Below are 13,144 nucleotides of genomic sequence, written 5' to 3'. Positions count from 1 at the left end.
TGTGAGACAGGAGATGTGTCTGTTGGGATTGTCTTGTATCCATCCCATTTCTTGGCACAATTCTTGATATTTTTCACCATTAATGGAGTCATCTTTGAAAATGGACCTGGGATCTACCTATCATCTATTTATCCATTAATTTACTATACCACCAGAGTCGGGTCAGAATTAATCATTTTGTTGGTAGGATAAGAACCTGTAGTTTTGCATAATTTTAAATTTACTGCTAATTCTAAAAGAAATGTCACCATCAAAATTCTTATTTAGGCTTTTCTTTATCCTAATAAATCTCTTCTTTGCCTCTGTAAAATGAGATTTTGTCAGTTTTCTGACTGTGGTAAGAAACCTTTCAATCTTGAAAAGGTGCAGTGTCTTCAAAGTCCCACATCCATACAAAAATGATAACTAGGATCCTTTTGGGATATCTCTGAATGACCCCAGGCGTAGGATCCAGAGATAGTCAAAATGTTTCTGTTGACATCTTTTCCATTTCATCTAGGTCTTTTCCATCATTTTCCTTTGCTCAGATTTCTAAGGTTTTGGTTATTGTTTCCACACAACTATATTTCTCAACCATCCTTTCTCTTCTTGAGCTTTCTGAGTTGTTTACATACCAGAAAGTCTCACCTCTTGGTATAGATTTTCACTTTCAGGATGTATTGCTTCTATTTCCTTTAATATCATATCTTCATTTCCAAATTATTTTTTATCAGCCTGCCATTCACTATATTTTCTCAAATACGTAAGCAAATGGTGATAATTTTCCAAGAAAAAGGATACAAATTAAAAAAGCTTTCTCAATATTCTTTTTTTAAAAGCTACTAATGTTTGCTAGGAATTCACTTACGGTCCAGTTAGGGGATTCTTGAGTAGAAAAATCAATTAAGATTTTCTGATAGGTGGATTTCTTTTTACAATGTATCTTTTGTAATCTAAAAACAAACACATATAACCTTTCAGGGTAAAAATAAAATGTTATGTGGAGTTTAGGTCTGTGGTTTAAAGTTTCTGTTTAGACTGTATTCTCAAATGGCTGCAGGCAATCCCTGCCCTTCTAGTAAAATGCTAGTCAATTTCAGTTACCGTAATGTTTGTTAAGGAAATTCTCTGCTCAGTATCATGTTGTTTCAAATGTCCAATTCATACTTCTGTATTTTGTATAGGGAATAGGTTGGATTACCGTCACTTTGCATAATGGTAATCTCCTGTGTGCTTCCTAGTATTTTGACTAGGTCTATATTTTACATTCCAAATAGGATTATTGTCCAGCTTTAAGCCTACTGTGAGTATACTATTATCTTCAAGAACCCAAACTGTCTTTTATCTCTGTCATAGGTTCCCAGTGCCTAATACAGTGGCCTACCTACAGAAGACATTTAAACAATGCTGTTGTTTACCATGTTTTTGGCCTTGATTTGTCCTGATGTTATTATTCATTCAATAGTATTTATTGAGCGCTTACTATGTGCTGAGCACTGTACTAAGCGCTTGGAATGTACAATTCGGCAAAAGATAGAGACAATCCCTGCCCAATGATGGGATCTGTGGTTTGGATTTGTTAGTTTTTGTTATATTGTCTTTGCAGAAAAAGTTATCATCTTCTGTGTTCATTTCTCCCAAACCAATTTTCTATCTGTATCGCCCTCTTGGCTCTCCTATTTCCACTCTTTGCTCACATTGTTCCTGACTTAGAATTTGTTCTCCCCAGCATCAGACAAGACCATAGCCCTCCCCACATTTAAAGCCCTCCTAATCTCCCACCTCCTTTAACAGGCTAGCCCCCATTCATTTCCCCCTACCTAGGTCCATATCACACCTCCAGCCAGGTATTCATTTATTTTGGCCACTCTAGTTAATAAATATTTTTATGTTCTTCTCCACCATTTGAGTATGACCCATGGTGCTACACTGAATGATCACAAATATATTCTATGACTGCTACTTCTATTTGCACTGTAGTTGCGGGTGGTTCTTTTTTTTCCCAGTTGGATCAAATACCGCTTACAGGGCCTACCATTTCCCACTAAAGCAAAATAGTATATTTATTATTAAAGTACCCTGAGAATCAAACTAATTTCACACATTGTATGTGTTCCCTTTCATATTTTTCCTATTCAAATGTGCCTGACCTTGAGAAATCTACCTGAGGTTGGCTGTAAATATAAGTGACCCTTCTTTCCTATCCCATTTTCCCCAATTCACAAAGCTCAACATCCTAAGTGGAAAGCCATTTTAGTCCTCTTGAGGTGTCTGAAGAGAATTCAGAACAAAATTCTTAAACTATATGAAAAGTTTAAGAAGAAATCTTCCAAGTCAGCATTGAAATTGCTTTGGCCAAATGCAGGTATCAATGCTGAATGAGTAATACACATTGCTGAGTTGATATTCTTTCACTATCTCTTGGGGTACAGCGGGTTCTAAATTCAGAGAGTTGGAAAGTTTTTGCCACATATCCTCTAGTTGCTAGAAATTAGATCTGGTATCTCGTGTGGAGGAATGCAGAGACATTATTGCAAATGAAACAAATATTTCAGTAGCTGTTTTCAGCAACTCCTGAAATTGACAAAGTGTGAATTTCTAAAAGAATGATTTATATCTGAGTCGCTCATAGCTTAATTTGCTTAGTACATACACCATACTATACCACATGTACTATACTAAGCACTTGGGGTATATACAAAATAATTGGGTCCCACATGGGACTCACAATCCAAATAGGAGGGAGAGCAGGTATTAATTCCCATTTGGCAGTTGAGGGAACTGATCGATGCACAGAGAAGTTCAGTGACCTACCCATTTGAACAGCAGGTAAGTGGCAGATCCAGGATTAGAACCCAGGTCCTCTGACTCACAGGCCTGTGCTCTTTCCACTAGGCCAAGCTGCTTTAGACTGGAACATGACATTTCATCATGACCACTAAGACAGAAATGAATGATAGGAACAGGTTAACCAAAATGTTGGGGTACATTCAAACTGATCTAGTAATAATTTGCATTTGTGTTTACTGCTTCAGATTATGTATAACCAGTGAGTGTTCTCTATCTTTGACCACCCTATGGATCTTGTCTAGGCCTAATGATTCTGAAAACGAGCTTGAAAGGATCTCATGGTCAGTTTCCTATCTGTTATAAGCTTGAGGCATGAAAATCTGAGGTCTGCCATGCCTACCTGCCAGTGAGTCTTTGCTTATGATTCATTCTGTGTTTAATTTATCCTGCAGGGCTCTACGAAAACTATCCAGTCAATGCAGAACCAGAATGCTGTGATGTCAGATGGGAACTATTACCAGATTACCAATCCAAAGGGACTATAAAAACAAGTGACTCGTGTCACAGGACATCGCTCACAGTTTCATCAGCATCAAGACTGTGCAACAGCAGACTCAAACTGTGCGTTCTTGTATTAATTCTCTTACATACAGTACTTACAGTGTCAGCAACACAGAATTCGACGGGACTGGACTTTGGAGGCATAACAACTTTGGAGGATAACACAACCAATGAAGAATAAGCAAAAGGACTCACATCATATGATAGACACTCAGGCCCACATGAATCAAGTTACTGAAGTCAGTGAAACAGAAACTGGGTCCTTTTACCCTCGAATCACTTCTCGCAAGAAATCTAGGGTGAAATTGAAATGATGGGCCACTATCCATACAACAAGGACACAAACACAGCTTTTTATTGACTAAAATGCTGTATGGTGACTTAAATTTCTCACACCATTTTATACACTGTGTTTTAATGTTTGGAGTTTTTTTTCATTTGGTTTTTGCACTTGTTAATACAGGATTTAATTTCTTGGGATGGTTTCTCAAAGCTAAAAGTCTTTTCACTGTCTAGATATTTCTAGTCATTGTGTGTGTTCATCTGATAGTCCTGTCTTCTGTCCTGTCGGTTTCTATTAGACTCCATGCTATGACTCCATGGCATAGCTGAAAAAAATAAAATAAAAACCCTAACTGTACCTTTTACCCATGTAAACCAATCCTGTCCCTGCTCCTTCCCTCTCCCTTGTCTTTCCTCCTTACTCCCTTAAGCGGACAACATACGCTTGCTTCTGTCTGTGTAATCACAATGAATGGACACACACTATTCCAGTGTGCCTCTGCACTGTTGCACAAACTAGCTGACTGAGAAAACCCAAAGGGGAATGATGGGAGATTCCTTGAAGCTGAATTAGCCAGTATTCTCTGTATAAGGTGAAATTGGATGATAGACCAATTGTTATTTTAAAAAGAAAAAAATTATATATACTCATATGTGTGTGTGTGTGTGTGTATACCAGTGAGAAGTGAGATACACACCCACACACAAACATATAACAAACTGTGTTGCTCCAGTTCCCTTTTCAAAAAAGTCCAGTCCTTTCTCACTGGTCAGTTGAACAGGAGCAGCCTTTTCAGATATAGTATGTGAAACCAGTTTAGCTCAGCCAAGTGAATAGTTGCGAGGCCTTCGGTGTGGAGATTTAAGGTTGGAATTCATTGTGAATTACGTTTTCAGTTCTGCCGCAGTCACTTAACTAGTAAATATCTGTAATGTATTAGATAGAGCCAACAGATTGAGATTTTTCTTTTCTGGCAAAGCTTCAGTAGAAACAGTCAGGCACTTACAGAACCAAGTATATGTAAAATTTTGAATCCATTGTTTCTTGTATAAAGCTATTCCAGTCAGTAGGGGTGGAGAGTGATGTGTTAGCAGAGATGGACAATCTGTTTTTATAAACAGTTAACCATTTAATTAGTGTGCAATAAAATCAGCGACATCATACCAGACTATCACAACTCAAGGGAAAGAACAGTAACTGGTTGCCCTTTTCGCCGCTTTTTTTTTCCTGTGGGAACATTTCACCCACTAAATGTATGAGAATTTTTTTTTAAACAAAGGCTTTTTAGAGTTTACAGTAGAATCAATGGAAGGAAGAATTAATAAGGGCTGTTTTTAAAATAAAAAAAAACTACATTCCTTCCTATTCTCTAACTACACTTGGGAAGTGCACTTCAGAAATGTCTGCTGTGTAGCTGGGGGGTGAAGGAAAAACTATAGGAAAGGTTCTCTTCACAAACAATGCTTAATTATCCACTCTATAACTATGAGATGCTCCTTTGGTAATCACTTTTGTTGTGACAGTTTAATCCCAGCAACATAGGCACAGTATGAATATTTTGATTGACTAAAATATGCTTTCTGCTCAAATCTGTTCAAACCTGCAAAGATTAAAAAAGCTATTGCTTAAGTTAACTGCTAGACTTGTTTAGATGTAAAAAGCTCAAATATTTTATGAGACTACTTGTTCTGATAGTGTTTTCCGGAGACTGAGAATCCTAGAATGAACTGTGCAAATACAAAAAGCACCGAAAAATGCACTTCTTCAGCTCTTGTTTTGTTTCCGTAATTGTTTTCCCATGCATTCAAACACAAGCTCTATTTTCATTCAAAAAACATGGTGCTTTTTTCTTCAGGGAGTCGGGGGAGGGATGGGGAGACACATATATTAACTGCATTGAACTGTTGCAACTGTGTAACATTTATAGAAATGACAAATTTTAAAAGCCTTAACTAGTGGTAGAATGTAGATTCCAGTGAGGGTGGGAAATCTATTGGAAAGTACTGGAGCAATAACCAGACAGCGCAACAGTACTATATGATACAGCTCGAGTCACTACTGAGAAAGCACTTACCAGAGGGGCTCTTGTTCAACTGACCTCTCAAAGTATATGGTCAGTAAACAGTTTGTTATAACCTTTATCTACCTCTGCTGTGCAAAGGCCATTCAACAGTCCATTTCCGTACTGTTCTTGACCCTTCTTTCGTTCATGTCACCTAGACTACTCTCATTTTTCTGTCACCACTTCACCAGATTAGCAGCAAGTCCTTTTCATTCCACCGTTCCTGGCATATCAAGAAGAGTTAAATGTCAAATCACAGATTCCTGATTCACCTAGTGGTAAAAGGAGAGTGATATTTATAAACTACTTATTTTACTCCTTTTTCTTTTAAATTTGTTCCCTAAGGCACTTTTCACGTGATTTCAGTGATTCTCCCACCGATGATTACTCTCAGTGATAGGTTTTGAAATATGGAAGAATGACATCTGGGGGAAAAAAACCAAGTAGTTTCTGCAGCAGCACATGCATAGGAGTTCAGCCTGTATAAAGTAGGATCTTCAAAGATGACAAAAACCACGCTGTCTTAATTGCAAAATCTAGATGGTGAATGCACAAAGAGGAAAACAAAGAACCCCTTCATTACCGTTCATTGAAATTTGTCTGTAGATCCTGTCTTTTTCTGTTGGTGTCTGGGTTGGTTTCTTTCACTATGATGTCATTATCGGTAAATGACAACATTCCTGGGATGATGACGGCCGGGATATTGGATGCCGGTGTTTCCCCCCTACGGTGTGGCAGGCAGCTCCTCTTGAGGCAGCTAGGGAATCCAAAGAAGAGGGGATTCCTTGAGGAAGTTAAGCAACATGTAATCATGAATGATGCAAATTTCATTCCACCCACTTCTTACTTGTAACAGTTTTCCTGGCACAACCTTGAGCATGCTTGGTGTTATGCACATATTACTTTTGCCAGAATAAATTCATATCCTGCCCCTGCTGTAACTGCTACCCTGCTCCATTTCTCCTTGAATTGTATGCTAATTCCAGACATGATAAAGAACTACAATATTAAAACCAAGATTTCTGTGAGCAAGTTTATTTTAAAAATAGGAGACAGCAATATTTGTTTTGCAATCATATGGAATACTCTTGTCCCATGTTAACTACCGTCTTATTTTCTGCAATAGGGAAAAATCCAATATTTGTGCAATATGTTAATACTGCGAAACCAAATGTCAGAAATACATAATCGGAGCTATATGTTTATTTCTTACTCGCATCGACTTTTTCTTTAATTAAAGACACCATATATACATTTTTTTTGCCAAGTCAGAAACCCCAGCCCATCCTTCCTCCAAGCATTACAGAAAAGGAAAAGACATACTATCCCGTCAATAAAATGGACACCGAATGTCACCAGGTTCCTAAAAAAGCAAAGCAAAACAAAATGAAAAAAAAACCAACAAATTGCACACACCAAACTGGGTTTTACCAGAAACTGATAGAAAGTGTCATATACTTCATTATTGGGTTATCAAATATATGATGTGGCAGCTCACATTTGGGATGTCATCAGTCCTTAACACCAGGAAAATATTAGAACCTCAACTGAGGCTAGGGGGAATTTTTACTTTCTTTCCATGTATCTTAGCTATCTATATTATCGATGTTCTTGCTAAAATAAGCATTGCATCAGTGCACTGAAATGGAAGACACATCTGGTTATCACTATAGCTGCGTTTAGGTCTTTGATTATATATACATATATGTATATATAATGTGAGAGATGTATATCTATGACATAGCTCTATATAGATCTATAGATATATAATATATGTATATATATCACCCACTAAAGTAAACCTTGAACAATGATACGCTTTAGTTCATACAGCTTACACTTACTATTACTGTGAATGGTTCTGTTTGGTTTGTCTTGTTTAGCAGCATGCGATTTTGAAAATTAAACCTGCTATGATGTGGAGACAGATTTACTGACATTTCTCTATTACTAAAAGGAAATGCACATTGAAAAGGCAAGAAGCTTCGCCATCCAGAACTCTGACTAGGCAGGAAGCTGAGGAAAGCAGCTTCGCCCAGCCCTGGACCTCGCACTGCAGCCCTGGAATCAGAGGGCTGAAGCAGTTCCAATTTACTGCTGGGGAATGGACCTAACTGGTGGAAGGCAGGGCTCCCCAAGCTGCTCCAAACTGAAGCCCCCAAAGCCCAGAGAGTAGCTGAGAGGGTGTGGAACTGCTGCACATGGGCAGTTACATCCTGGCTACCGCACTGCAACTCTGGAAAAACCCTGAGAGATGGGGAGGGACTGTGGGGAGTCAGGCCTTGCCAGTACCCAACCTGACTGGTTCAACTTGGCACCAGTCTTACCCAGCCCCATAGGCACAAGAGAGACCCACTGAACCCACGGTCCTGGGTTAACTGAGGCAGGACTCTGGCCTCCATCAGCACCTGGCCTGGAGAGACGGTCAAAGCAGGATAAGGTGGCTTATAACAATTAAGTGTGGGAACAGTGATTCCAGTGGCTCTTAAGAAGATAAATTTGGTTGGAGAGACATTCAAAATGATCCTATTTTCCTTGGACTCAACAGAGCTATAAGGGTTCTCTGAGTTTCAAACAATAACTTCTGAATAATCTATTATTTCTCAATATATACCGTTTGAACACCAGTAGTACAGAGCTTTGCACACAGTAGGCATTCGATAAATACGATTGATGCTGACAGTGATGATGATTAACTCATTTTGATTCAGCCAACCTTAAGCAAGAGATAACACCCATGCATATAGGTTGTAGCTAACTTCTGAATGTTCACTTCAGACCCTGCTACAATCAATGCCCCACCCCCAAGAGAGAAGGCAGCTGTTTTGCAGTTTTTATTAGCTTCATAGATATGCTAACAGCTACCTTAGATCAAAGAGGCTGGCGGGAAGCAGTGAGTGGGGAGAGAAAGATTGGAACGCTATGGTAAAGTCCCCTGAATTTTGGTCTCCAAATTGAGATTAAAAAGTTAAACTTTGATGTAAATCTGTAGGAGGAATGAAAATAAAAGAATTATGAATGTCAAGATATGAAAAATACAAAAGATGGAAATGATTAAATGCTGTAAAGTGTTTTTTTCTTTCCTTGCTTCCCCTCTTGCCTCCACTAACTTTGAATATATTATTTTTTTCTGATGCCCATGTCCTCTGCTTTTTACAGATATTTTAAGGAAGAAAAAATGTTCAAAGAAGGTGTGAAAGGGTATCCTTACACTATTTTGTTTCTGAAGGAGTGAAGTCAAATCCAACAGCATAAAGTTTAAAAGGCATTTGATTTGTAGGCTAAATATGCCTCCTTTAGTGTGTAGGACTGTCTGTCTACCTGCCCTTACACCCATCTCCCCAGGTTTTAAGTGTAAACTATATGGTACTAACAAACAAAGTGGATGAAGCTAAAGATAAAAATTCCAGAGATGTAGGAGAAAAATTAATTCAGCAAATAACCTTTCAGAGAATACTTTCATGAGGGCATTCATTCAGAGAAAGATTACATTTAAGAGTCACTCCAAATCTTTCTGACCCGACTTTTCTCTTTTAGTTTCTCAGAAACAATGACCAATTTCTCCCATATAAAATGTATATCTGCCTGAGATCAAGTTGGTGGGAAAAATCCATGCTTTGGCTCAAATCCCTCAGGACAAGCCTAATTTTAAAAAACAAGATGATAGCACAGACTGCTATACGTTGGTAAAAGAAACAATTTTGGAGCAAGGGATCCCTCAGAGGCAGCTTCCAGAATCCATACATTATGTTTCTGCCTGATAGGTATCATCATTCCCACAGTGTTTTACCCCTACTCTTTCTGATACTATGAAGATCCAATATGCAGATCAACGTACCACATTTCTGGGAAGCAGCTGCCAAGGAGCCAAGCCACCAGATCAATATGGAGTCATGCCCATTGATTTATTCTTACAGAAAAAAAAGACACTTGCATGCATTTCCACAAACTAACATCTCTCAATCTTTCCCATGCTGTATCATCATGAAATAAAAGCACTTAATTCTACTACTGTAATAAAGTCTGGATACCCCTGAATCTGAATTTTTTTTCTAATTCTGATCACTGTAATTCAGAAATACCATAATAGAGCTGGAGAAGATACGATCAAGATAATTTTGGAGATGGGGGATATACATGAAGAAAACAAGACAATGAAGAAATATGTGAACAGGATAAACACAAATTTGTTCTTTCCCAAAACTCAAACTACTAAATAAGGAAGCACTCAGTGAATCTTGAGGGTAGTAGATTCAGAACAGGGAAAAGGAAACATTTCTTTACAGCCAGTAAATAAGCATTTTGAATTTGTTGCCATGGGGAATTGTCCAGGCAAAAAAATACCAGCAGGTACAAGATGGGTTTGGTTGGATTCCAGGACAAGATGTCCAAAATGGGCTATAAGAGGGACTCTAGGATCTCTAATGAGGCTGAGGGACCCTAACCAGGAGGTTGGATACTCAGAGAGACAACCATCCTCCATCACTTGTCTCCTTCAAAAGGATCCCAGGGCCACTATCTCAGACAGAATTCTAGGCTGTATGGTTCTGAGTATACCATGTGTTGTGATTTCAGCAAAAACTTGAAGCAGAAAATCCACACTTCATTAGATGACTAATTAAACAGAGTCTACTAAATATTTTTTTCAACTGTGAACTTTGCCCCATGCAGACTTAGCAAATTCAGAATTTCTTTAACCTCTAAACAGAAATCCTATTATTATAACAGGGATCTTTCTTTGACACGATTCAGCAAATTCATTTTTAAAGATAGATATTCCCTTTATCTTTCAACTACATTTTATTGGTAAATTGTGATGCGTACTGATTAATGACACTAAACAACAAAATATGTTCATAGTTTTCAAAGAGCCAGTTTATCTAAGGTGGTTGTGTCAAATAATTTGGTGCAGCTCTATTCAAGTCATGATGAGCCAAAGCATTGAGCTTTGATTTCATGATTTTATTTTTCCTAAAAATTTATCAAGCTTAGTTCAGCGCTTGAACATGCAAAAATGTAAGCAGCATCCTCGACACAAGATGAAGAGTTTAACCCAAAATTATCAATTTTTCTACTAATATCAGTGGACTAAAATTGGATTTGATTGCAATTTTCGCCTATCCATAGCTATGTATTAATATTTAATTCATGTGGTTTTCAGAAGCTGCCTTTTATAGCTTTTGAGTTCTTTCAAAAGTTATAAGACACTATGCAGCTACAAATTACATGTTTATGTTAATTAAAAGGCTAACAATTAAAATTATTCAACTCTTCTGTTTTTCCCAAGATGTATGAAACTAAAAACTCATGTTGTCAAAAGCAGATTTAATTAGCTGTGTTTACTCTGTTTTTTTTTCTTTACTTTTTTGTCAGAATTCAGGGCTGGATTTCATTTGAAATGGTTGAAACAGAAGTCAGTGTTTTTAACTATGTGGAATGTCCAGTGATTCTTAGCATTGAAAAGAGGGCTAAGTGGTCCTGTCTGAAAATAATATTTAAAAAGATGTGAAATGTTATATTAAATACTGTACTATTATAGCAAGTTTAGTTGAGCAATTACTATTCTTTAATTTTTTTACTCAGAACTTTGATGAACTAATTTATTATGACAAAAAAATCTTGTTTTCAAAATGACTTAGGGGAAACTGTTGAAGAATGTGAAAAAATTCTAAGAGAATGCTTTATGAAGAATAAATGTGAAGATGCAAACAGTGAGTCTGACTTTTTTGGGCTTAGGGATTTGTGTTTTCAAAAAAAAACCTCCCTTATAACACAGGGGAATTTAGTTTTAAAATTTGATTTTTGAAAACTGAGCTGTTAGAATGAAAGAAATGTTTATACATATCCAGTTACTGTGTAGAATTATTGTGTTTTTAATACTATGGTTCTACTTCATTTTTATTTTTCATTCACCACACACAAACATAAAAATTCAGCAACTTACTATCATCTCAGTGGTTGAACACCACATAAATGAATGGGCCCCTATAAAATATTTAAAAGTTGTTGAATTTAAAAATGATGTAATTGTTCTCCTCATATTAAAACACCACCCACAGAAAGGCAAAAAGTGAAACAGTGATGCTTAAGAAATGTGATACGATGATATTAAAAGAGACCGTAAAAACCAGACACTCTTAATCCAGCTCAACAGCTATCATTCTGTATTACTTGACACTTCTAATTTACAGTAGGGATTATGGGAAGGTGGATGGTGACGTAAGGTGGGAAGTATTAATTTTGCTAACCAAAAATCAGGCAGAAAAGTGCAGATAATGTGTCTGCTCTATTGTTGTGTTGTACTCTCCAAAGCACTTAGTACAGTGCTCTGCACACAGTACGTGCTCAATAAATATGATTGGTTGAAAAGTGGTAAGGTTGTTGAGGTTCAGCATTCAAAATAAGTGAGTTAACTGAAGGTAAAATGGAGGCTAGTGTCTCTAAGGAAAGGAAAGCAAAAAAACCCAAACGATTCACTTATCTAAAATTGATCTTAATTTCTTGTGAGCCCAATGGCCCAATAAATTCAACACTGTTTTCGAAGTAGTGTTGGCATCAGGTGGCTTAGCCCAGAGCTGAGAGGGAGAAATAGGAAGAGAAGATGGGGAAACTCCAAGCCCCATCCCTCCCTTGTTGATCCCAGTCACTACAGCTGTTGCACATACTATGATTCTGAAGCAACTGTACCACCACTTGCTACAAGTGGTAAATTTGCTTGTTACTTATTTGTTATTTTGGAGGGTGTGTTTTCATGACCTCAAGCCCAGGAGTTGATTATCATCTAACCAGCTTTTCACCTACTGGACAGCCTTTACCTCTGGCTGCCGGGGTCTAGTAAAGAACTTCAATCAGTTAATCAACCTCATTTATTAGGTGCTTACTGCATGCAGAGCATTGCACTAAGCACTTGGAGGAGTATAATAGAAAAGGATTGGTAGACACAAGTTTACAGTTTAGAGGGGACCTTACACTCCAACTTTCTTTTTTGAGAGGCTATAACCTGGCTCCCAGTTGATTGTTTTGGATCAGCTAGGATAATCCCACTCACACCTGTTGTAAGTTTACTTGCTTTTCAAAGCACTGCCAGCTGCAGAAAATTAAAGTTTACGAGATCAGCAGAAAAACTTGGGTTTTTCCCTCCTGTCAGGCCAGACTCTGTCCTGTTGGTCTCTGAGGTCTAGAAGAACATCTACCAGATAATGATGTGCAAAGAGAAGGTGAGGAGGGGCCTAGTAATCACTGCTACTTTGATCTCTTGGTTCCATTCAGGTTATTTCTCTTTTGTATCCTTCATTATGATTTATCATCTAGGAAAAGTACTTGGAAGGGAAGTGGGGGTATTTCTCCTCATGTTCTCTGCTGTACCTTCCCTCTTCTTTATTCCCCTCCCCTTCAGTTACTCCAAGTAAGTAACAGGAATGGATGCTGGAGCTGTATAAATCTCTGGGGAATAGTCTCTGTAGAAAAGG

General features: G+C 37.7%; 1 protein-coding gene across 1 annotated transcript in view; it reads left to right on the top strand.

Moving 5' to 3' along the window:
- The window catches only part of FAM155A (family with sequence similarity 155 member A), a 400,443-nt gene extending 389,059 nt beyond the window's left edge, over positions 1–11,384 (top strand). The window contains exon 3 of the mRNA XM_029074031.2: positions 3,222–11,384. Within this exon, the coding sequence (XP_028929864.1) occupies positions 3,222–3,511 (290 nt within the window). The 3' untranslated portion in view covers positions 3,512–11,384. The remainder of the gene's footprint in view (positions 1–3,221) is intronic.
- The last annotated feature ends 1,760 nt before the right edge of the window (positions 11,385–13,144 follow it).

Source organism: Ornithorhynchus anatinus, chromosome 10, assembly GCF_004115215.2.
Source record: "Ornithorhynchus anatinus isolate Pmale09 chromosome 10, mOrnAna1.pri.v4, whole genome shotgun sequence".
NCBI lineage: Eukaryota > Metazoa > Chordata > Mammalia > Monotremata > Ornithorhynchidae > Ornithorhynchus > Ornithorhynchus anatinus.
Note: the sequence above shows the minus strand (reverse complement) of the source record. Positions and strands in the feature narration are given on the sequence as shown.